The following is a 24974-nucleotide window of genomic DNA, read 5'->3' as shown; positions in this document are numbered from 1 at the left end:
AGTCTGTGAGACTTTTTTTTTTTTTTTGGCCAGTCCTGGGCTTGGGTTCAGGGCCTGAGCACGGTCCTTGGACTTTCTCAAGGCTTAGCACTCTACCACTTGAGCCTCAGCACCACTTCCAGCTTTTTTTTTCTATGTATGTGGTACCGAGGAATCGATCCTGGGTCTTCATGCATGCTAGGCAAGCACTCTACCACTAGGCCAAACTCCCGGCCCGTCTGTGAGACTCTTATCTCCAATTAACCATCAGAAAACTGAAAGTGATGCTATGGCTCAAGTAGTAAAGCACTAGCCTTGAGCTGAAGAGCTCAGGGACAGTGTGCCCAGGCTCAGAGTTCAAGCCCCACAATGACCATCACCATCAATAACAAAAATTATATATCTGTATCTGATCTTTAATTTATTGAGGTCCTTTTTGAAGAGGAAGTAATAGCAGTAATAAAAGTGTCTTTGTACTGCTGTTCTTTGTTGAGATATGTTTGAGTAGCTGGGAATGGTGGAGGAATATATATTACTTTGGGGCTCTGACTTCAAAATTCTCAAGTTTATCTTTTTTTTTTTTTTTTTTTTTTTGCCAGTCCTGCCTGGGCTTGAGCTCAGGGCCTGAGCACTATCCTTGGACTTTCTCAAGGCTAGAGCTCTACCACTTGAGCCTCAGCACCACTTCTGGCTTTTTTCTATGTATGTGGTACTGAGGAATCGAACCCGGGTCTTCATGCATGCTAGGCAAGCACTTTTAACCACTAGGCCAAACTCCCGGCCCTCTCAAGTTTATCTTAATGCTAAACATCACTAGTATTCCAAGGTCATGCTAACAGCTAAGTTAGTATATTTGTTTTTTCATTATTTACTTATTTTGGGTTGGTCATGGGGCTTGAACTCTGGGCCTGGGCATTGTCCCTGAGCTCTTCAGCTCAAGGCTAGCTCTCTACCAGCTGATCCACAGAACCATTTCCGGTTTTCTGCGGGTTAATTGGAACTAAGTGTCTCATGAACTTTTTCTGTCCAGTCTAGCTTTGAACTGCAATCCTTATATCTCAGCCTCCCGAATAGCTTGTATTACAGGTGTGAGCCACTGGTGGCTAGCTTGTTTTTTTTTTATTTTAATAATGAAATATTAGGCTGCATATACATAAAGATAACAGGCTTACTTGAAATTCACAGTTTCGGAGGCTCAGAGTTTAAATGGCCACGCATGTCCGTGTGTGCACATATTCACACACACACACACACACACACACACACACACAAATATGTAAGTAGCAACATCTTTTTGTCAATAGGGTGAGCCAGAAATAGCACATATTTCTTTTAATGTTATTGTCATATTGTGTAGTAGACTATATTTGTAAAGTAGGGAACACTGAACAAATGGAGCCATTGCATAGGACAATTTGGAACTAGCACAAAGAGTAGATAGCGTGTGACTCCATTTGTATAAAGAATAGTTTGTAGTAGATACATGCCATGAATTTGTTTCTAGAAAATAGAATACATTATTTTTTCAATAAAAGTAAGGGTGTATATTTATGGCAGGATGTGATTCACATGGGTATCAAACATATGACCTTGGCCTCTTTTATTTTTATTTTTTTTTTCATTTTTTTAAAATTTTTTTTATTGTAATTAGTAAAAGGGTTACATGATATTTGCCAGATAGAAGGTGCATTAATTCACATACATTGATACCCTTTCACATGTCTTGGTACCCATTTCCCTCCCCCCCCACACCCCCCACCCATCTTGGTTTTCCCCCCTTCCCTATCAAATTTCAAATATCCAAATACAAATAAATTCAATATATCAGATAACAAAGTGAGATACTATACCAGTATGAGATAACCAAGGGACAGCAAAGGAGATGAGAGACAACATAGTACATTAAGGATAACCATCATTCATTATATGGCTTTTGTTTCAATATCCTGGAGGTCCTTTCAATTAGCTTCACATTATATGGCCTTATGTATCAAGATTTTGCTCTATTGCAGATCTCTGCTAGTAGAGCCCAAGGTTTCTACTGATTATGCCAAATGAGGGAAACCATTGAGCCTAAGGTCCTTTGAGTCTGGCTTACTTCACTTAATATGATTTTTTCTAAGTCTTTCCATTTCCTAACAAATGGGGCGATGTCATTCTTTCTGACAGCAGCATAGAATTCCATTGTGTACAAATACCACAACTTGTTGATCCACTCATCAACTGAGGGACATCTAGGTTGGTTCCATATCTTTGCTATGGTGAATAGTGCTGCAATGAACATTGTTGTGCTAGTGGGTTTAGTATGTCCTTGTTTCTGGTTGGTTGGGTAAATGCCAAGTAGTGGAATTGCTGGGTTATAGGGGAGTTCTATGTTTAGCCTTTTGAGGCACTGCCACACTGCTTTCCATAGTGGTTGAACGAGTTTGCACTCCCACCAACAGTGTAGTAGTGATCCCTCCTGGCCACATCCCCTCCAGCATCTGTTGTCATTCGTTTTCCTGATCCTGGCCATTCTAACTGGAGTGAGGTGGAATCTTAGAGTTGTTTTGATTTGCATTTCTTTTATGACCAGAGATGTTGAGCATTTCTTCATGTGTCTATAGGCCATTTTTGTTTCTTCTTTAGAGAAGACTCTCTTTAAGTCTTTGGCCCATTTTTTAATGGGATGGTTGTTACTTTGGAGGTTAGTTTTGGAGTGATTCAATTTTTTGAGCTGTTGATATATTTTAGATATGAGGCCTTTGTCCGTTGTTTGGTTGGTGAAGATCTTCTCCCACTCTGTAGGCTTCCTGATAAGTTTACTAGCTATGTCCTTTGCCATACAAAAGCTCTGCAGTTTAATGCAGTCCCACTTATCCAGCCTTTCTCTGATTTGTTGTGATTCTTGGTCCTTATTAAGAAAGTTTCGACCTGTGCCAAGGAGGCCTAGTGTATCTCCTATTCCTTCCTGTAAAGTTTTCAGTGTGTCAGCTTTTACCTCCAGGTCTTTGATCCATTTGGAGTTAATTCTAGTGCAAGGTGACAAAGAAGGATCCAGCTTTAGTTTTCTGCAGGTGCTTAACCAGTTCTGCCAGCACAACTTGTTGAAGAGGCTGTCTTTCTTCCATTCTATTTTTTTGGCTCCCTTGTCAAAGATTAGGTGGCCATAGGTCTGTGGTTTAATATCTGGGTCCTCAGTTCTATTCCATTGGTCTTCAGGCCTGTTCCTGTGCTTGGCCTCTTTTAGTATGGTCCTTTAAACCACCTTCCTTAATTTCAATAAAATTCCGGGAGAAATGATTCTATTTGTAGAATGTAGAAGTTATAAATCTGCTGTATAGATCCTGACTGCATTAGAATTTTTGGATTAAAATCAATAAGTGAGAGACTAGGGCATGGTTCAGTGGTAGAGCGCAGGTTAACATTTGTAAATATGCTGGTTTTATCCCTGACCTCCATCCCCCAAAAGAAACAAAGCAAAACCAATAGATGAAACTGTGGGTGTTGTGACAGTAAGACTGGGCCAGTGTAGAAATTTTGACTGTGTTAACTTTCTTTTATCTCAAAAATTAGAAAATTGAATTCCAGATTGTTACCTGAAATTTTGTCTTTTCACTTCCACATGTAATTTCTCAAGTCAGCTTTAATTTTTTTTGCCAGTCCTGGGCTTGAGCTCAGGGCCTGAGCACTGTCCTTGGACTTTTTCAAGGCTAGAGCTCTACCACCTGAGCCTCAGCACCATTTCCGGCTTTTTTCTATGTATGTGGTACCGAGGAATCGAACCCGGGTTTTCGTGCATGCTAGGCAAGCACGCTACCTACCACTAGGCCAAACTCCCGGCCCCAAGCCAGCTTTAATTTAAAAAGACCTGAGGGGCCGGGAGTTTGGCCTAGTGGTAGGTAGCGTGCTTGCCTAGCATGCACGAAAACCCGGGTTCGATTCCTCGGTACCACATACATAGAAAAAAGCCGGAAATGGTGCTGAGGCTCAGGTGGTAGAGCTCTAGCCTTGAAAAAGTCCAAGGACAGTGCTCAGGCCCTGAGCTCAAGCCCAGGACTGGCACCAAAAAAAAAAAAAAAGACCTGAGGGCCAGGAGTTTGGTCTAATGGTAGAGTGCTTGCCTAGCATACATACAGTCCCAGGTTCAATTCCTCCATACCACATACAATAGAAAAAGCTGGAAGTGGTGCTGTGGCTCAAGAGGTAGAGCTTTAGCCTTGAGAACACCCAAGGACAGTGCTCAGGCCCTGAGTTCAAGCCCCAGGACTGGCAGAAAAAAAAAAAAAAGACCTGAACAGAATTATTACTGTTTGTCCAGAAGGTTATAAAAGGAGGAGTAACAAATGAATCAGTATTGAATACCTGTTTAGGACTTAATATGGATCAGTAACATATAAATAATGACTTAGAACTTTATGCCAAGCAACATACATTTCATAAGAAATGTAAGAGAACATAGATACAGGAAGTGGTGCTTGGCTCAAGTGGCAGAATGCTAGCCTTCAGCTGAAGAGTTCAGGGACAGCACCCAGGGCCCAGACTTTAAGCTGCATGACTGACAACAAAACAAACAAAAAAGCTGGGTGTGGTGGCTCACTCCTGTAATCCTAGCTACTCAGGAGGCTGAGATCTGAGGATCAAGGTTCAAAGCCAGCCTGAGACCCTTTTTTTTTTTTTTGCCAATCCTGGGCTTGAGCTCAGGACCTGAGCATTGTCCTTGGACTTTCTCAAGGGGAGGGGGAAGGAAGAAGAAGGAGGAGGAGGAGGAGGAGGAGGAGGAGAGAGGGAGGGAGGGAGGGAGGGAGAGAGAGAGAGAGAGAGAGAGAGAGAGAGAGAGAGAGAGAGAGAGAGAGAGAGAGAGAGAGAGAGAGAGAGAGAGAGAGAGAGAGAGAGAGAGCGCGCGCGCGCGAGCGCGCGCACGCGCACGAGCGAGCGAGCAAGCACACAGGAGAATGGATACAAAATGATTTCTAGGTTTCCTTTTTATAATGGGAGGCCAGGTAGATAATCAGGCACCAGTGGGTCACACCTGTAATCCAAGGTACTTAGGAGATAGAGGTTGGGAGGATGGTGTTTTGAGGCCAGATTGGACAGAAAGTTTAGCTAACTCTTCCAGTCTGTTATTCCAGTTATGTTGGGGCGAAGATTGTAAGGCTTTGTAGTTCCAGGGCAATTTGGGGGAAAAGTTTATGAGACCCCCTGTTTCAGCAGAAAAATCTGTGTGTGGTGGCTCATTTGTATCAGCCCAGCTATGGCTGGAAGTATAAATAGGATGAGTGTAGCCCCAGGCCAGCCCAGGCAAAAATTAAGACCCTACTTCAAAACATAATGAGAGCAAAATCGGTTCCTGGCTAGGTGCTGGTGGCTCAAGTCTGTAATCTTAACTACTTTGGTGGCTGAGATATGAGGAATTACAGTTCCAAGCCAGCCTGGGCAGTAAAGATCATGAGAGCTTATTTTCTATTAACTGCCAAAAAACTGGAAATGGAGCTGTGATTCAAGTGGTTAAAGCACTGACCTTGAGTAAAAAAGCTCAGGGACAGCACCCAGGCCCTGAATTCAAGCCCTAGAACAGGGGCAAACTAATAATAATTTAAGAAGGTCAGGGAGGCGTGGTTCAGTAGGTGAACAGCTCTACCTAGCCATTGCAGCCCTGTGTTCAATTTTGAGCAGCATCAAAACAAGAAACAAAATGCATAGGTTTTGGCGTTCAAATAGACCTGTTAGTATCATGCTTTAAAAAAAATTAAATAATGAATTATGTAACTTTGGTTACATCTGTGAGCTCTATTTCTTTTTTTGCAAAATGTAGATAGGAGTATTTACAATAATGTTTTTTCTTTTTCTTTTTGAGAAAGTGACAACCCGATATAAACCCTCTAGCATAATTCACATTTAGATAAAAGAGGATATAGAGCTTTTGAATTACAGCAACCCACTTGATTCAGAGCATTGTTGATAGAATTTTTTTTTAATGGAAGTCCAGTACTTAATATGATAGGTAAGTCTGAAAAACAGTTTTAAGTCTTTCTATGTAGGAAGACCGAAAATGGTAAGAAGGACCATGCTCTTCATAGTTAGTTTTTGGAGTCCTCTGACCAGTAGTACGTATAGAAATGGTTTCACAGTAGGACTGACTTGTTAGGAGTCGGGAGGAGTAGAATAAAAGAGCTGGTACCTCAGAAATGGGGCGGGCGTACTCTACCTTTCCTGCTTCCAACAAAGTCACAGTTGATTAGCATATACAGCACCCTATGGTGTTTTCCACTGCAGCTGCAAAACTTATTCTAGATGGCCATGTGTTAACTAGCTGGGAAGTTTTACTTTGCTAAATGTTCCAGGTTGTTTGAATTCTGTTTGTGGCAGATAACTGTTTCTTACCATGCTAAATTATTTTGCATTCTTTTTTGTTTGTTTTGTTGTTGGAGAGTGGGTATGCTGGAGCTAAGTTTCTGGTCCTGCAAACAACTTCAAATATCCTGGTTGTGTCTTAACTTTTATCCACTTCTCTTCCTACTTACAAGGCTTTGATTTTCTTGGAATCTTTCTTTCCTAATTGGCCATTATTGATGTTTCGCCCTTAATTAAGAGTCATATAAGACACATACACTGGGTTGATTCAGTGTTTAGCAATCAAATTTGGCTCTAAGAAAGAATTTGTTCCTAGGAAGGAAAAGTGAGCAGTTGAGCTAGTTCATTACTCAGGCATCATTTAAGGAAAGTGAATAGCTATTTCAAAATTAGAGTTTAGATTAAGAAATAGTAGGGCCAGTTCCAAAGTTATTAGGTATTAGTTTAGTTGCTAGTTGCTAGTTTTTGAGGTCACTGTATTTTATCAGAAATGGAAACCTATTTAGGAACTATATCTGTGATTCAAGAAATTCAATGTATTTTATGATGTATAAGTGTAATTCTGAAAGGTTATTTTTAGAAATTCAGATTCTTGTGGAGATTTCAAATTTCTGATTATATCTGTAGGAATTTTGTTAATCGTGATGTTAACTTATTTTGTATTCAGTTCTTTTGGCTTAGGGACCTAAACTACATTAATCTTGTCAGTAATTCCTATAACATCCCTGTGTGAGTGCCGGTTTTTAGATGATGTATGTGAGAACTTGCTCCAGTTTCCATAGTTGGGTCAGTTCCTGGGATGGAAAATTGGACCCAGAATTCAGATTCTTCCAGCTTAGTGTGTGGTCACAGAAGTGTATGGTTTTTCTACCTTCACTTCTTATTTTTCTTCTGATGGAATATATCATATGAAGCAAATAGAAGAGGATTCTATTTTCTTATAGTGCAGACTGTTCTGCCTTTAGGAATGGAGTTCCTGATCCTTGCCTGGGGATGGAAGGAAGCAGCAGATTAGTTAGGTTTAGTACATGAAACATCCCAAATGTTACTTGTATGATTTTCTTCTTCCTCTTTCTTTCCTACTCTTTGTCCCTTTTTTGCTTCCTCTTCTCATGGGAATAGGTGAGTGTGAGAATTTTTTCTCTGCCAACCTCATGTGAGGCAAGCAGTCTAGTTATTTTTAAGACTCAGCAGATCTTACCACTTGCTTTTGGCTTGGGTCCAGAGTAAAATAACCACTTTGGGTTGGGATTGAGGAAAGGGTAGAATGTAGAAAGATATTTCTCCATATGTTTTTAGTCATAGGATTCTGAATCCTAAGTATCTAAATTTAGCTCAGGTTCCTGTTGAAAGCATCATTTTTTTCGAGGGGCGGGTGGTAGGGGCAGAACGGAAAACCTTTTTGTGTATCCTGCTCCATGAAGCCAATAGGGAAGCAGGAGGAGGTGAGGTTGCCATGGAGATCGTAGCTGTGTGCAAGGGGAGAGCAGCAGGGTTTAGAATTCCAGGAAGGAAGAGAGAGTGATGTCATCAGATTCCATGGACCAGCCCAGGAACCCCTGTGAGGTTGGTGGGGAGTTGGGTGTGTGTATGGGGGGGGGTGGAGTGGGAGTTTGTGCTGGGGAACTGTGGCCTCAATAAGGTGTGGGGAGTCCAGTTCAAGCAGAGGTTGGTTGAATGGAATTATGCTGATCTGCATTAATGCCTGATTTAAGGGGGAAAAATCTGTAAATCATTCCGAATTTGCAGAATATTTTCTTTATTGAAAAGAATATACTCAACAAAGAAGCTCATCTGGTGTAAAAATATGTTTATCTTTTTATAGCTATATCCCTGTAGTACTGTGTGTGCCTTACTTGCTAATGTGAGGGTATTTGTGTATATATTTTGTAAGTATATTTGCCTTTGTACAATGCCTTTTCTTGTGCTGCATGCAACTAAATGCTTCATTAATGCTTGCTTATCCTATTATTTTAATATGGTTTTGTGTGTATAAATAAAACTCTTTAAAAGGAAATCTGAAAAGAAAACTAAAGCAGTTGCTTTTGCAGCAGAATGGAAAATTGCATGCTTCAAGACAGTTCTGAGAATATGCATGTTTATGTTGATTATGAAGGGTAAATATAGTTCTTTAGTCATGCCTAAAAGCCTGATTTAAAAAAAAACATAAAAAAATAAAAACCAAATGTAACAGGACCAGTGCATTCACTCGAATTTTGCCCTTGAAAATAAGTCACCTTGGCTCTGCTGATACAAGCATTGCGCAAAATATAAAGAACTCTCATTTAGAACTGGCTTTAGAAATGAATAAGGAGGAAAACATTTTCAGTATCTGGACACTGGATTTTTTTCATTTTAAAAAATCTAATTTGATCAGATACTAGGTTTTTTTTTTAAATCATTTTTTGAGTTGACTTCTAATTTTGTGGTATTGTCAAATCAAATTCATGCTTACCAGTTTTTATTCTAGCTAAAGATTATTTAAAGTTACATATTTAGCTTCTGAAGACATTTTTATTTTTAGATCAAGAACTCTTGGATTCTATAGTTTAGCAATATGTTCTCAATGATGGCAGCTTCTGAGGAATGAAAGCATAGTTTTCCTAGGGCGACATCTTCTGAGCTGACCCATTTGGATTCATTTGTTCAAGTATGTATGTTAAAACCAGAGGTTTAAACTGCCCCTAGGCAGTGCAGTGTAAGTGATGTGTTTCAGTGCACAGATTCTAGAATGAGATTAAGTCCAAATTTGTGTTCTGCTGTTCACTTACTGATCTCGTACAAGCAACAGTCTATCTTTCTCTTACATAAAATGGAAAGGGTAGTGTTATGAGTACCAGCCTTATAACATAGTTGGAGGATTAAGTAAGCTAATAGGTAAAGCACTTAGACATTTGTTAGTTTTCAATTAGTCCTTGCTGATTATTGTTAGTAATTGTACATTTTTTGAAATTAAGAAATATGAAGTAAAAGGTATCTGGGCATAAGAAAGCACAGTGGTCCCAATTCAGTATTATAGTTAACCAAGACCTCATTCCAGACACCATGGAATCTAAGAGGAAAGAGCTCAGAAATCTATAGTTAAAAAAAATGGTTCCTTATCCCTAATATGTGGCTATTAAATCCAACGAGTACAAGAGCGAGGACTCAATAACTGCATACCCAAAGCTATGGACATGGTAATGGAAATAGAAACATAAAAAAAATGGTTCCTGTAGGTGATCAGGCAGGATTAGAAAGCACTGAAATCCATTTAGTAAATGGCCAAGCACCAGAAAGTTCATCATCATAAGGAAAGTCTTTGGACTCTCAGGTGCCACCCAGACCCACTGACTAGAGCTTACATTTAGTAGGGTCCCAGTGGCCTGTCTTTTTATTCAAATTTAAGGAGCATTGCTTTTCTTCAGTCATTGGGAATAACTGGATGATGATGACATGTCAGGCTAAAGGTGATGCATCTCTCAATCATCTCCAGTGCTGAGAGAAACAGTTGGGTAGTATGTAGATAAAACATATATTGACCTTTCCCATTGCCTAGCCTTCTCTGGACTAAGCTACTGTGTTCCATTAACAGAAAGAATAGAATTTTAATTGTGGCCCCTGGCTCTATCATTACCAGCTGTTTGGCCTTGGTCCAGTTAACCTTTTGTGATCAGAATATAATCTACATAACTTATTTAGCACATTTCAACCTGTGTAAGTTACAGACATTTGTTTCTCCTTAAGTGTTTTGGGTGAATCTGTCCCCCAGAAAGGGCCATCTCTTGAGTACCAGTTCTATCAGATATCTCAGATATTTAATTGTGCTCAGGAAACTATCCTTATAGTTTTTTTCTGCCTCCCTTTCCCTACAGATTGCCTGTTACTAAAATGTTTACTATTGCCAAAGAGGGCTGGAAGAGGAAGAACTGTAGGAGTTGAATAGTGGAATGGTTGTAGGAATCAGATGATTTGATGAGTTCCTAATTGTTGGCCATTTGTTTAAAAATTATTTGTTTCAAGGGTATACCAGGGATACTAAGCTAGCAGAGCAGTTGACTGAGGATGAATATGGGTTGGAATAGCTTGTTTGCATCTATGAATATAGAACAATGAGCTGGTGGAGGTTGTGTTGGGAAGTGAGGAAGGGAGTAAAGAGAGTGATGGAGCAGGATTGATTGGAATACATTGTACACATGTGTGGAATGTCATAGTAACACCCCGTCCCCCAACTGAAGAAAGTATGTTAATAAAACCTTTGTCTCAAGGTAAAAAATATCAACTCTTCTAAGCAGGAACATAGTAATTAACATCAGGTAGTTCACTGTGTTGACAAGTATTGAATATTGTTTTCTTTCTGAGCAGGGAATTATTGTGAGGAAGTTCAGGGACTTGCTGTAGGGATACAAGAAGTAAATGGCAGGGAATTTAGATCTGAGAATTGACAATTATAGCCAAAAGGTTATTGAAAGCTGTAGGATGAATAGGAAATAAAAACGTCCAGTTTGTTCAGTCATACAGATCTTAAAAATCCAAGGAGTAAGACAGTACCGTGAACTCAAAGCATATAGTAAAAATGCTTAAATTAATAACTTTGCTTTATAGGGCAATTGTACTGCTAGGTCTCTATATATTATGCATAATCTTAACTTTCTTGGTAAAATGTAGCTGTAGATACATGTATTTTACTGATCAGAATATTAAGGTTTAGAGAGTGAATACTTGTCTTAAATCACTTAACTGACAAGCAGTAGAACTGGTTTGACAAATAGCAATATAAATGAAGTGATTGCTGTAAAAGGTAAATTGAAATGACTTGTATATACCAATCAAACTAAAATACATTATTTTGTCTGTATTGACTTTTTGGACAGAATTGTTAATTTAAATATTCAACATGCTAGCTTATCTCAAAGGGGATTGTCTCAGTACTACAAAGTGATCTTTGGTATGTGTTTACTATATACTCTTAGGGGAATTAAGAGATGTCTTTTTTTTTTTCTAGCCTTCTCAAGGCTAGTGCTCTACCACTTGAGCCACAGCACCGCCTCCAGCTCACTCTTTCCTTCCTTCCTTCCTTCCTTCCTTCCTTCCTTCCTTCCTTCCTTCCTTCCTTCCTTCCTTCCTTCCTTCTTTCCTTCCTTCCTTCCTCCTTTCTTTCTTTTTTTGGCTTAAACTCAGGGCCTGAGCACTGTCCTTGAGCTTTCCTCAAGGCTAGAGCTCTGCCACTGGAACTACAGCACCACTTCCAGCTTTTTTCTATGTATGTGGTACCGATGAATCAAACCCAGGTCTTCATGCATGCTAGGCAAGCACTCTACCATTGGGCAAAACTCCCAGTCCCAAGAGGTATCTTTTTTAAATGCCAAATCTTGCAAAGTGTTCAGTTCAGTGAAACATCAGATTGAATTGACTGTCAGAATACAAACTAATTTGTTGGTGATTATCAATTGGTATATAGTCATAATAAGTTTTCACATAATCATGTTTGCCATTTCATTCAGATCCAGATGATTCTCAATGATCGCACAAAATAAATCTCATATTATTAGATTGCTAAGTTCTAGTTGGAAGAACTCCAAAATGTAGTTGGAAAACTTGGACTCCAGGTCTCTTTTTGTTATGTACTGCCCGTAAAATTTTGGGTACCTCATTTAATGTCACTGACTCTCAATCTGAGCTTCTCTTATCAATCAAAGGGAGATATAATTATCTCTTTCTTAGTATCTTCAGGGACAGGTTCCAGAACACCTTCAGATACCAAAATTAGTTCAAGTTCCTTATATAAAATGGCACAGTATTCACATATATAACCAAGAAATATTTGTTAAAGAAGTAAGTATGGGAAGAGAAAAGAAATAACCATGTGAGAGGAGACTTAGGATTCTGGGAACTTAATTATGAAAGCAATAGAGGACCATTAATACTGGAGTAACTTCATGAGAGATTTTAGATGGTTACTTTGGTCCTAGTAAGAAAGTAATGAAGGAGTAAAGGGAAGCTGCTGGACCTGCCAAGAGACTTATTTTACCCCATCTGAAAGTACTCAAAGAACATCAGGAAGGATAGCTTCCTTCATTTGTATAATACTGTGTATTGCATTGATTTTAAAAAACAATTTTAATTGAGCAAATACATTAACCTTTCTAAAGTGAACAACTTAGAGGAATACAGTATATTCGCAGCATTGAACAACAACCACACCTATATCATCCAAACATTTTTATCACCTACCAAGAACTAATTAATCAATCACTTTTTATTTCACATTCTCTCTTGCCCCTGGCTGGCACCAGCCTGCTTTGTTTCCCCAGTTTTATATAATGTAGATGTGTCATATAAATGGAATCAAAATATGTATTTTTTTTCCTGCTGACTTCCATCTCTTAGATTAATGTCCCTGGTACATTAGTAAGTGCTATAGCAAGAATGAACTTTGAAAAACTAACCTTTTCTAGAACTGAAGAGTATTTATTTGCATGAATTAATTGTAATTTGTCAATCGGTCTTTTGGCAATTTTGAATAGAGCTTCCAGGAACATGTGTGTACAAGTATTTTGTGAAAGTATGTGGTTTTCTGTTTTGTTGCTTTTACATTTAGGGGTGAAATTGCTGGATTAAATGGTAGCTCTTTATTTAGCTTCTTTGGAACTGCCAAATTGTCTTCCATGGCAACTGCTCCATTTTACATTTCCACCAGCAATATACAAGAGTTTGCAATTTATTTTTAATGAAGTACACAATCAGATAGAGAAAATATGTGTGGCCTTTGAGTTTATTAAAGAACTGTGTCTCAGATTTTGCCTGATGGGTTTATGAAATATTTAGCATCACTCAGCGCTAAGCATGAAATTCGCTTCAGGGAATATATCTGTTCTATGTTAAGTGTTGAATAGACCAAGAAGTAAAGGTCAGAGAAGTGAAGAAGGGCAAGTTTAAATAGACTGTGAAGTTTCTTGAGGGCAAGCATCCTATTTGTTTATATGTCTTAGCACTTAACAGAATAGTTATTTGGAGAGTTTCCAAGAGCACCCCAAGTCCAGTGATTGACTAGGAGTTACAAACTCAATGTGTAATCACATTTATATAATAAGAAAAACATGGGCCGGGAGTTTGGCCTAGTGGTGGAGTGCTTGCCTAGCATGCACGAAGACCCGGGTTCAATTCCTCAGTACCCCATATACATAGCAAAAAGCCAGAAGTGGTGCTGAGGCTCAAGTGGTAGAGTGCTAGCCTTGAGAAAGTCCTGAGCCCAAGCCCAGGACTGGCGAAAAAAAAAAAAAAAAAGAAAAACATTTACCATTGTCAGACTGTCAATATAACCATCGTAGTATGTGAGTATTACGTTATGTGGATTGTTTTTGTTTGTTTATTTTTGGTCCACTGTGGGGCTTGGGGCCTGGGTGCTATTCCTGAGCAACTTTGCTCAAGGCTAGCACTCTGTCACTTTCAGCCACATCCCTATTTCTAGTTCTTGAGTGGTTAAACCAATCCTCAGATCTCAGCCTCTTGAGTAGACTAGGATTACAGGTGTGAGTCACTGGTGCCTAGTATGTATGTGTGATTTTGGCTTGTATAATAACTAATGATATAGCAATCATTTCATAATGTTCTCTGCTCAGTGGTCATTTGCAAATGTTGATCATTGAGCAGAGCACTAGCTGCGTTATTTTTCCTTTTATTGTTGAGTTATAAGAGTTCTTTGTCCTAGAGCCATGATCCTTATCAAACATGGAATTTGCAGATGTTTGCTCCCATTTTATGGATCCTATTTTCATTTCATTTGCTTAGAAACACAAAAAATTTAAAAATTTTAACAAGACCTAATTTATCTCTTTTTCTTAATCACTTATGCTTAGATGATGATGTGTTAAAATTGCTACTTGACCCAAGATCATAAAATTTACTTCTGTGAAGAATTTTATAGTTTTATAGATCTGGTTCTTTCAGGGTTAATTTTTAAAGTTTAGTTTACCTCTGGATATCTAATTGTTCCAGCATTATTTGCTGAAAAGGCTACTCTTTCTCCATTGGCCCTAACTATAAGCATTTATCTCTGTATCCAGTTGTATTTCATTGACCTAAATGACTATCTTTAGGCAAATATCATACTAACTTGATTAGTGTAGTTTTGTAGTGAACTTGGAAGTCCAAAAAATCTTTATCTTTCTTATTCTCAAGATTGAGTACTCATAAACCCCTCCCTCCATCCCTCCCTTCCTCTTTTTTGCCAGTCTTGGGCTTGAGCTCAGGGCCTGAGCACTGTCCTTGGGTTTTCTCAAGGCTAGAGCTCTACCACTTGAGCCTCAGCACCACTCCAGCTTTTTTCTATGTATGTGGTACCGAGGAATCGAACCCGGGTCTTCATGCATGCTAGGCAAGCACTTTAACCACTAGGCCAAACTCCCGGCCCTTTTTTTTTTTTTTTTTAATTTTTTTTTGGTCAGTCCTTGGCTTGAACTCAGGGCCTTGGCATTGTCCTTGAGCTTTCTCAAGGCTAGCACTTTACCACTTGAGCCATAGCACCACTTCCAGCTTTTTCTATGTATGTGGTATGGAGGAATCAAATCCAGTGTTTTGTGCATGCTAGGTCCTGGGCTTGATTGAGCCCAGGGCCTGAGTACTGCCCTTGGCCTTTCTCAAGGCTAGAGCTCTACCACTTGAGCCTCAGCACCACTTCTGGCTTTTTTCTATGTATGTGGTACCGAGGAATCGAACCCAGGTCTTTGTGCTTGCTAGGCAAGCACTCTACCACTAGGCCAAACTCCTGGCTAGAGGGTGAATATTCTCCCATCCCCCTCTGTCTGTCTCTGTCTCTGTCTCTGTCTCCCCCTTATTCCCCCCCCCTCCTTCCTTCCTCTCTCTTCTCTCTCTTCTTTTTCTTCTTTCTTTTTGCTTGAGCTCAGGGTCTGAGCACTGTCCTTGTAGTTTCTCAAGCCTAGAGCTCTACCACTTGAGCCACAGTCCCACTTCCTGCTTCTATGTATGTGGTACTGAGGAATCAAACCTAGGGCTTCATGCAGGATATCCAAGCACTCTGCCGCTAGACCAAACTCTTGGTGCCCCCCCCATCCCCTTTTTTTGGTCGGTTGTGGGGCTTGAACTCTGGGCCTGGGCATTGTCCCTGAGCTCTTCAGCTCAAGGCTACCGCCCTACCACTTGAGCCACAGCACCACTCCCGCCTTTCTAGTGGTTAATCAGAGATAAGAGTCGCACGGACTTTAGTGCCTGGACTGGCTTTGAATCTTGGCCTTCAGATCTCAGCCTCCTGAATAGCTAGGATTACAAGTGTGAGCCACCGCAGCTTTCAGGAATCTTAATTCATTGGTTCAATGTAAAGATATGGGAGGCTAAATGTGATAGACCTTAAAAAAATAAGACTAATTAAAATCACAAATAATGTTGCAAGTAATTTGCACAAACACCCAGTACAAATAGGGACATTTATACATGTTCAGAATCACTTGGGTCCATAGGATGATAGTGGAAGTCTTAAACAGAGCTCGACTTAAAAGAACTTGTCAGGCATGTTGTCATGTTCCTGTAATGCCACTGCTCTGGAAAAGAGACAGAGGATCAAAATTTGAGGCCAGTCTATTCTATATAGTGAGTTGAAGGCCACTTCGACAAACATGGTGAAATGCTGGCACACAAAAAAAATTAAAAATAGAAGAACTGAGGACAAACAGTTTAATAGAGAGGAAGAGCTTAGTTTGCAGGAGGCAGTTGTCAGTAGGGTAGTATTTGTCCCCTTTCTGACAAAGTGACAAGTAGAAATATGTGAAAGGTGATAGTTCTTCCAGTTTCTAGCTTTCCTTGAGAAGAGGCTGGACTGCTAGTCACCCAGTGGGATGTTTGGAACTGTTCTGGCTCCCAGTCTCCATAGAATCTTGGTTAAAATATCTGGGGAGGAAATAATACTATGCAGGGGGAAATGCTGTTCCTGTGTCCTGTTCTAAGTGAGTACTCGTTTTGTAGTTAGGTAGCATGGAACACAGTGGAGTATTTTATGAATCAGAGCAGCAGTTTATATTTGACTAGTTTGGATGGTTTTGATTATTGTGAACATTTTATTGTTTCTAATAGTTCTTTTTCCCCTCTATCTTAGAACGATTCTCTGACCCCAGGTTATCATGGATTCCCATCGCGGGATAGCCAGGTTGGTATCTGCTGTTTATAACTTGGGGTGTGCGTTTTTGTGTGTGTGTGTGTGTGTGTGTGTGTGTGTGTGTGTGTACATGTGTGTACATATACATATGTGATGAGAGTATGCCTTAAGAGAGAAATATTAACATTTCCTAAAATTACTTACTTTGAAGGTAATACAGCTTATTTCAGGAATGCACTGGATTTTTCAGATATAAAATGACATATTTCTCAGTCCTAAAGGTATTAAGTTACTTAAATTATGGATATGATGAGAGCATTACTGAGTATTGCAAGGATTGACTTTTTTTGGTGAAGAATAATATTTTTAGCCCTTTTTTTTAAATGTCTCATAAGTCTAAAGGTGAAATTGTCTTTGTATTTTCCATCATTTTTGTCTCTGCATGTACAGATCTGTTTCCATCTTCGCAGAAACTTAAAGGAAGAAAATTCTGTGCTCTTCCCTAGGGGATTCAAATTTTTCTTTGATCTTATGCTTTTAATCAGCGAACTCTTCCCTGAGACATTGAAGTTTCTGCGTTTTTCCTTTATTAAACAGGGAATGATTAGAAACAGGCCAGGCCCTATCATGAGTTAGAGCAGAACTACTTCCTACAGAATATCCTCTTTACAATTTAAGGAGATGTGTGAGATATCTTCCCTATTTTTTTGCTATTTGAAGGCTTCAGTAGATGAGGCTGAAACAAAGTTAGGATAAAAGAACCAGGTACAGCTGGTGTAGTTCAGTTTACCTTGCCTCTGAATGATATTGGTCTCCTTCCTATTTGGGAATATTGATATTTTTCAGGAGATCTGAAAGGACAAGTCCTGGAAATGTCTTTTGAATGCTCGTTTATGATTGCCTTTAATCTTGTCAGAAGAAGCCACCATTGTTAGGCTTGTGTACTGGATGTGAGCCTGCATAGTGCTAAATAAAGTAGTAGTCCATTTAGTTCCTTTCCAGCAGTTAATTGAGTTTCATTAGAGCCTCTGAAAATGATCTTAAAAGCTAGCATAATTTAAGGTCACGTTCTTTTTTTTTCCTTTTGGTCTGTTGTGGGGCTTGAACTCTGGGCCTGGGCACTGTACCTGGGCTCTTCAGCTCCAGGCTACCGCTCTACCCCTTGAGCCACAGCGCCACTTCTGGTTTTTGGGTAGTTAATTGTAGATAAGAGTCTCATGAACTTTAGTTCCCCGGTTGGCGTTGAATTGTGATCCTTAGATCTCAGCCTTCTGAGTAGCTAGGATTATAGGTGTGAGCCAGCAGTGTATAGCTTAAGGTCACCTTCTTGAAGTCCTTCCACCTTTGAGAGTGTGCCAGTGCTTGTATTTGGGGCGCTAGATTGGCATCTGAATGAGTAAAGTCCGTATATTGAGAAACCATTCATCTCACTGTTGATCTTGTCTGTAGGATCCTCACCATTGAAGCTGAAGGCAGAAGCTTTTGGTCACTTGCCTTAAGGTCACTTGCCTTAATCTGAAGAGAACATAGAAATTTTATTTTCCCTCTGATATGGGTCTGCCACAGAACTTGTGTAAACTTGTGAAATTTATACTCCTTGAAGTATTTCTATTTCCTTGCCATATACCAAAACTGGAGGCTTGGTTCCAAGGATTCCTAGGCTTAGCTTTCAGATATTTAGAAGTCTCTACTGTGTAATAAGGGATCAGGGTCAGGCTCTCCATACAGTCCTATATACTGATGGGAATACTTCTTTATTTATAAGGTAGTGCTTATTTGAGAATAAGAAGATATGCTAATTGCTATAAAGTGTGTTGGTATTTTTAGCTCTGAATCTGAAAGGAGTAATGTCTGATACTGTGCTCTTCCTGTGAGGGACTGCGGATCAGTGAGGAACAAAATGAAAAGGAATTAAAAGAATTTATTAAATCACAAAAAGCATTGCTATTGCTTGTAACTATTTTATTTTCCTTTGGAGCAGGGACCTGTACATTCATTACTTACACTATCTCTGCTGTAGGCCTGTGCAAAACTTAGAAAGCAGCTTAATTTACTTTGAGGTGCATTTTGATGGTGACAGGTTTATTTTCAGTTTATTTTCTTGTGCTTTATTTTGTACTCTGGTTGGATCTTTGAATTAGGGATCTTAGAGTAGTGCAAACAGGCAAATATTGAATAGCTGCTTGTTGTATTTGATGAATACAGAATCCAAATGAGTACTGCTAATTAATGCGCCTGACCTTGTGAACTCTCACTCTGTGCTCTGAGGTTTGGGAGGCGTTTATCAGTGTGAAACACTGGTTATTGAGCAGCCTGAGCTGGGTAGGAGCTGAACTTGTGATCTCTGTATTTCCCCAGTGTAGATTTGCCTTAGCAGAGCCAGGATTTGGAGATGGGATGAAGGTGAATTTTAATTTTGTAATTTTGTATCTTTATTTGCTTTTCTTATTTCCTTTCCTTATTCTTTAGCTTTTTTTTTAAATAAATAGAACCACCTTTTTTACACAGGTTTGTTGTTGTTAGTTGTGGGGCATGAACAGGGCCTGGGTGTTGCCTCTGAGCTCTTTTGCTCAAGGCTTCCACATTACCCCTGGAGCCTCCTGAGTCTCTAGATTACTGGTGTTAGCCACTGCGCCTAGCCCACACAGGATTCTTATGTGATCAGAAGATTATAGTCTTTTGATTGTTTTTAAAAAGTATTTAAACAAAATCTTACTCACTTTTTGAAGTAGATGAGGTATGTGTTCTCTTTGGAAAGAAAATTGAGGTGACTTATGGTTCAGATTCGTTTCTGAATAAGAAATGGAACTTGTGTTTGAAGTTCTTTCATACTAGAGACTACTGACTTTTAGACTGTGTGTGTGTGTGTGTGTGTGTGTGTGTGTGTGTGTGTGTGTGTGTGTGTGTCTGTCTGTCTGTGTGTCTGTGTGTGTGTCTGTGTCATTACTGGGATGTGAAATCAGGGTCTGGGTGCTGTCCTTTAGCTTTTTCTACTCAAGGATAGTATTTTACCTTTGGAGCCAAAGAACTGCTTCTGGCTTTTTGCTGGTTAGAGATAAAAGCCTGTAGGCTTTTCTGCCCAGGCTCTCTTTAAACCATGATCATAGGATCTCAGCCTCCTGAGTAGATAGAATTGCAGGTTGTGAGCCACCAATGACCTGCTAGACTTTTTGAGGTTTAAATATAGATGTAGAAGTTCATGAATACTGGTTAAGAATGACTACATGTTTGTTAATACTATGTGGACTAGCTTTTCACTGTTTTAGTGCCTTTCATCATGTTATAAAAGACATTAGCAACAGTTAAATTAAAACAACAACAACAACAAAAGTGAAGTAAAGAAAAGGAGGGAGAAAACTCACACCCCAACACCTTGTAGATTTGGAGGCTGTGCTTTTTTTTCTTTTCTTTTCTTTCTTTCTTTCTTTTTTTTTTTTTTCTTTGTTGTCAGTCCTGGGGCTTGAACTTAGGGTCTGGGTGCTGCTGTTCCTGTTTCTTTTGCTCAAGGTGAGTGCTTTACCACTTAAGCCACGGTGCCACTTTTGGCCTTTTTGAGTAGTTTGTTGGAGATAAGAGTCTCACAGAGTTTTCCTGCCTGAGCTGACTTAAAACTGGCTGAGTCACTGGCACCTGGCTAAGGCTCTGCTTCTTGCTGTAAAACCATCTCATTCTTTCCCAAGCAGGTCATAATCTTTAGGGGACGACAATCTGCTGCTTTTGTAAAATACTTAGAGCACTTTTCTCTGCTTGCTAGTGTGTAGTCTGTGGAAATAAGTGTGCCAACCAACACTGTGATTGAAGTGGAAACCAGCAACTTTTATTTTCAAGCCATGCAAGATTTTTGGCTGATGATACAATGTAGTGGTTTAGATTCCTAGCTGTTTTTTTTTGTTTTTTTTTTAATGATTCACTTATGAAAGTTCCTAACTGGTAATTAAAAGTGGTGTATTTTCTGGGTTTAAATTACCCTTTTAAGTGGGAGAATACTGTGTGCATCAGCTGTGGTATTCTTATGTAGGTGAGGCCTAGAAAAGGGGTTAGTTTTGCATAACAAGCTTACTGGTTTGCTAACATTTATTTGGAGTGAATTTTAGAGGGTACCTAGAAAGCACAGAGGAGCTCCTAAGATTGTCCTCTTATTATTTCTTGGCACCACAATTTTATGTCTGCTAATCAACTTAGGACACTTTTGAAGGTGATAAGAGATGCTAGTGATTATGATAAAATACTTCTAGGTCAACTGGAGAACATGGGATATATGGTCATTGTAACTAATTCAGTGTTCTCTTAAGCATCTTCCTTTGTTTCCTTTTTCTTCCATTTATCCTAGAATGAGGTATATTTTAACTAAGGTTATACAAATGTACTTTTTTTTTTTTTTTTTGGGTTGGGTCATGGGGCTTGAACTGGCCTGGGCTCTGTCCCTGAGCTCTTCAGCTCAAGGCTACCACTCTACCCTGGAGCCAAGCCCTGCTTCCTGTTTTTTTGAGACTACTTGGAGATAAGAGTCTTTTTGTGCCCAGGCTGGCTTTGAACCTTGATCCTCAGATCTCAGACTCCTGAGTAACTAGGATTACAGGTATGAACCACTGCGCTTGTCACAAATGTATTTTTAAGGGGTGTTGATTATTTTGATTGGGGGCTCTAGACAAAAAATAAGGACATTTCTGTCATATTTATTTAGCTGGTGGCAAAGAAATGATGAGTGCTTTCTTCCTTCCCTGGGGAAGAATAGGTTGGGTAGAGGAATGGTGCAGTGGTCAAGTTCCAGCTCAGTACTTAGCAGCTTAAAAACAATCACAACTCTGAGTTTGCAATACTTCTCACACCTCTGATGCAGAGTGTGTGTGTATGTATGAGTAGGACATAGAATTAATTTTACCAGATTATATTTATCCTGTGTTCTGAGGAATGTGATATTTTCCATCCTATTCCATCAAAAATTGTTGATGGTTTATATATTATGTAAAAATTAAGTATTTTGAGAGTAGGGATGGGAGAGGGAAATGGGTGAGAAGGATAAAAGAGTGATTTTGATCATTGTACCCATAACCTGACTTATGGAATTGTAGCCTTTTTGCAGCACTACCTGACAATTTTAAAAAAAATGTTGAGTATGACTTACAGTTGATTTATCAAAATTGATTTTTAGGACCTACTAACGGATTGCAATGCGTAGTTCTAAACATTATTCTAGTAGTTGTTATCCAAAACAAAAGCAGCTTTAGGGTTAAAAGTATTCCTTCTCTGCCCCATTCCCCTCTCTTCCAAGTTAGAGGCTTTGTTAAAATGATTGGTCAGAAGTAAAATGATATCCTTTTTGTATCCTATTCTAGAATATTTTTCTTGTCTTTTTTAAGCTAAAGCAAAACTTGATTTTATTTTGTTGATTCATTATAGGAAATATAAATGGCTTTGCTTTCTTTCCAATAGATTGTGTAACTCCCATTTTTTAATCTTCTGAGAAAGTCATCCCCTTCCCTACACTTCTCCCGCCCCTCCCTGTTTGAGTACTTTTGTAATACTTTCTACCCCCTCTAGTGGGTGAAGGTATGAAGGCCTGGCAAGTGTAGCAGCAGCTAGTGTTCTACAAGTGTGTTCTTGGACTTTACAATTGGCTTTTTGGTCATTGCATCCTACAAATAGTTTATGAGCTTTTTCTCCAGGAAAGAGCTTTTTTATTTCTATTTTTTTTTTGTTGCTTGCTGCCATAGATCTAAATAATATGTGTATTCTATTTCTTGATTTAACGAGCATGTTTTTGTTTGCACCATCCTTAGGTTTACTACTGTTAAGATGAGGAATTAATAGTTTTTTTTTTTGTTTGTTTGTTTGTTTTTGCCAGTCCTGGGCTTGGGCTCAGGGCCTGAGCACTGTCCTTGGACTTTCTCAAGGCTAGAGCTCTACCACTTGAGCCTCAGCACTATGTATGTGGTACTGAGGAATTGAATCCGGGTCTTCATGCATGCTAGGCGAGCACTCTACCACTAGGCCAAACTCCCGGCCCAGGAATTGATAGTTTTATAGACATACTCTTCCTCCTTCCAAGATGGCCAGTTTTGTTAAGTCAGTATTCATTGTTACTTTTTTTTTTTTTTTTTGGCCAGTCCTGGGGGGACTCAGGGGGACTGGGCACTGCCCTGGGACACTTTTTGCTCAAGACAGGCACTCTGCCACTTGAGCTACAACACCACTTCTGGCTACCCTCCTCCTCCCCCCACGCCATTGCCCCGCTGTGTATGTGGTACTGAGGAATCAAACCCAGGTCTTTGTGTATGCTAGTCAAGCACTCTACCACTAGGCCACACTCCTGGCCTCTCAGTGTTACTTTTTGATTATACAGCATCATTATGGCTAGGAATATTTTTTATGGCTAAATGATAAATTTTATAACTTCATTCCCTTTCTTTTATACTTGTTTTTGCTTGAGTTACTATATATATGAAATAGATTACTAAATATATATAGAGAGCATGTACTGTATGGCAAATGCTTTTACAAAGTTCTGTTAAAATACAATTTGTATACTGTGAAAGAACCATTAGTTATTTGTGGAGTTGGGCCACCATCACTATACCAGTTTCAGGACATTTCTATAATGCACCAGAATTCTTAATATTCTTATATAGTCAGTCCCAGATTATATACCCTGTCCCCCTTCAAGTATCTACTGTTTCATGCTTTTGACTATTCTGTTTTCTGAAAAAAGGTATATAATTGATTATGTGTGACTTCTTTCACTTAGCACACACACTTATGCCATCTACCTATGTCTGTAAATATATACATACACATGTCTATTAATATGTATGATTTTTAGGTATAGCTTTTACATATGAATAAAAATGAATATATATATAAATGTACTTGACTTTTTGAGTTAGCTTATTTCACTCAAAATTCTCCATTCTATTTTCCTGCAAATAACAATATTTCATTTTCTTTATGATTATGTAATATTTCATGGTATATGTGTGTACATATGTGTATAGTATGTATACTTACTCCATCTTCATTTGTTATTTTATAATTTGGCTGATTGTATCATTTGACTCGGGAGCAGTGCTAAGATACCCAATAGCAGTAATATGATAAGATAGGTCTAGTTTTAGGGTTTTTTTTTTTCATCCTCTGTACTGATTTCCATACTAGTTGCACAAACAATTTTGCCTCTTCAGGAACACTTTATGAGGATTCCTTTCAACTCCCCATATTCTTGCCAACATTTGTTTATTTTTTTGATAATTGCCTTTCTAATTGGGGTGAAATAGATAAAATCTTACATGGGATAGTCAGTATCTTGCCAATGTGATTAATACCACAAAGCCATAAAACATTAGGTGGTTGTTCCTCAACCAACCTTGGCATCATCTTTTTTTTAGCTGGTCTTGGGACTTGAATTCAGGGCCTAAGGCACTGTCCTTGGGCTTTCTCAAGGCTAGCGCTATGCTACCACTTCTGGCCTTTTCTGTGTCTGTGGTACTAAGGAATTGAACCCAGGGTTTTGTGCATGCTAGGCAAGCACTTTAGGCCACTTGGCCACATTCCCTGCCTGTGAATTACGTTTTTTTTTTTTTTTTTGTCAGTTGTGGGAGTTGAACTCTAGGCCTGGGCATTGTCCCTGAGCTCTTCTGCTCAATGCTACTGCCCTACCCCTTGAGCCACAGCACCACTTCAGGTTTCTGGTGGTTAATTTGAGATAAGAGTTCACGTCTTTAGTGCTTGGGCTGGCTTTGAACCTGGATCCTTAGATCTCAGTCTCCTGAGTAGCTAGGATTACAGGCATGAGCCACTGCTTCGCCTGTGAGTTACTTTTAAGATGTCTTTATCCTTTTTTTCTTCAACATACAGACACTTCGTATTTAGAATAAAGCCAGTTAGTTAAGTATAAAGGTAAAAGGCCCCATAGTTGGTAGATGATGTAGTTACATGTTTTAGTTATAGATTAGATATTTTTGTTTTCTTAGTAGCATTTCTATATGCTACTGTGTTGAACTGATTTAGAGTTGGTTGTCTGGGAAGATAAAGCAATTACATCTTTTAAGAAATTGTGGCACCACCAAAAAGTGATATCAGTAAGTTCTCCAAAATTCGTGTTAAACTAAAGAACAGCACTGTAGTCTCACTAACTCCCTTTTCAGCATTTGTCTTCTTTTGGAAGTACTGGGGTTTGAAATCAAGGCCTTGTACCTACTAAGAAGGTACTACTTGACCTACTCTCTTAGCCCCTTTTGCTTGCTATTTCTCAAATAGAGTCTCACTTTTTGCCTGTCCCAGCCTTTAGACTACAGTGCCCTGGTTCCTGCCTCTTGCATAATGGAGATGATTGGTATGTACCATCATGTGGTGTGCTTGTTGAAATAGGCAGCTCACTAACTTTTTGCCTGAACTGGCCTTGGGGTGAGCTCCTCCCTATTTCTGCCTCCTCAGTAACTGGGACTACAGATATGAGATACTGTGTCTAGCTCATTTACAGCCTTCTTGAGACAAATATTGATAAAGACTGCTTTGTTGAAATTTTCTCTGTTGTACTAGAAGGGGAAAACCAATTTTGGTCAGACTTTCAATATATTTT

The 24974-nt window shown here is 39.2% G+C and overlaps 1 protein-coding gene across 15 annotated transcripts in view; it reads left to right on the top strand.

Annotated features, from left to right (window-relative positions):
- The window catches only part of Rbfox2 (RNA binding fox-1 homolog 2), a 232279-nt gene that overhangs the window by 60981 nt on the left and 146324 nt on the right, over positions 1-24974 (top strand). For 14 of the 15 annotated variants that reach the window (XM_090328617.1, XM_090328609.1, XM_090328621.1 and 11 more), the window contains exon 2: positions 16400-16450. In XM_090328617.1, the coding sequence (XP_090184743.1) occupies positions 16400-16450 (51 nt within the window). Of the gene's footprint in view, positions 1-7763; positions 7879-16399; positions 16451-24974 lie in introns of those variants that run through there. The other variant, XM_090328622.1, reaches the window with a different exon arrangement.

Source organism: Megascapheus bottae, chromosome 2 (assembly GCF_031878675.1).
Source record: "Megascapheus bottae isolate mThoBot1 chromosome 2, mThoBot2.hap1, whole genome shotgun sequence".
Classification (NCBI taxonomy): domain Eukaryota; kingdom Metazoa; phylum Chordata; class Mammalia; order Rodentia; family Geomyidae; genus Megascapheus; species Megascapheus bottae.
Note: the sequence above shows the minus strand (reverse complement) of the source record. Positions and strands in the feature narration are given on the sequence as shown.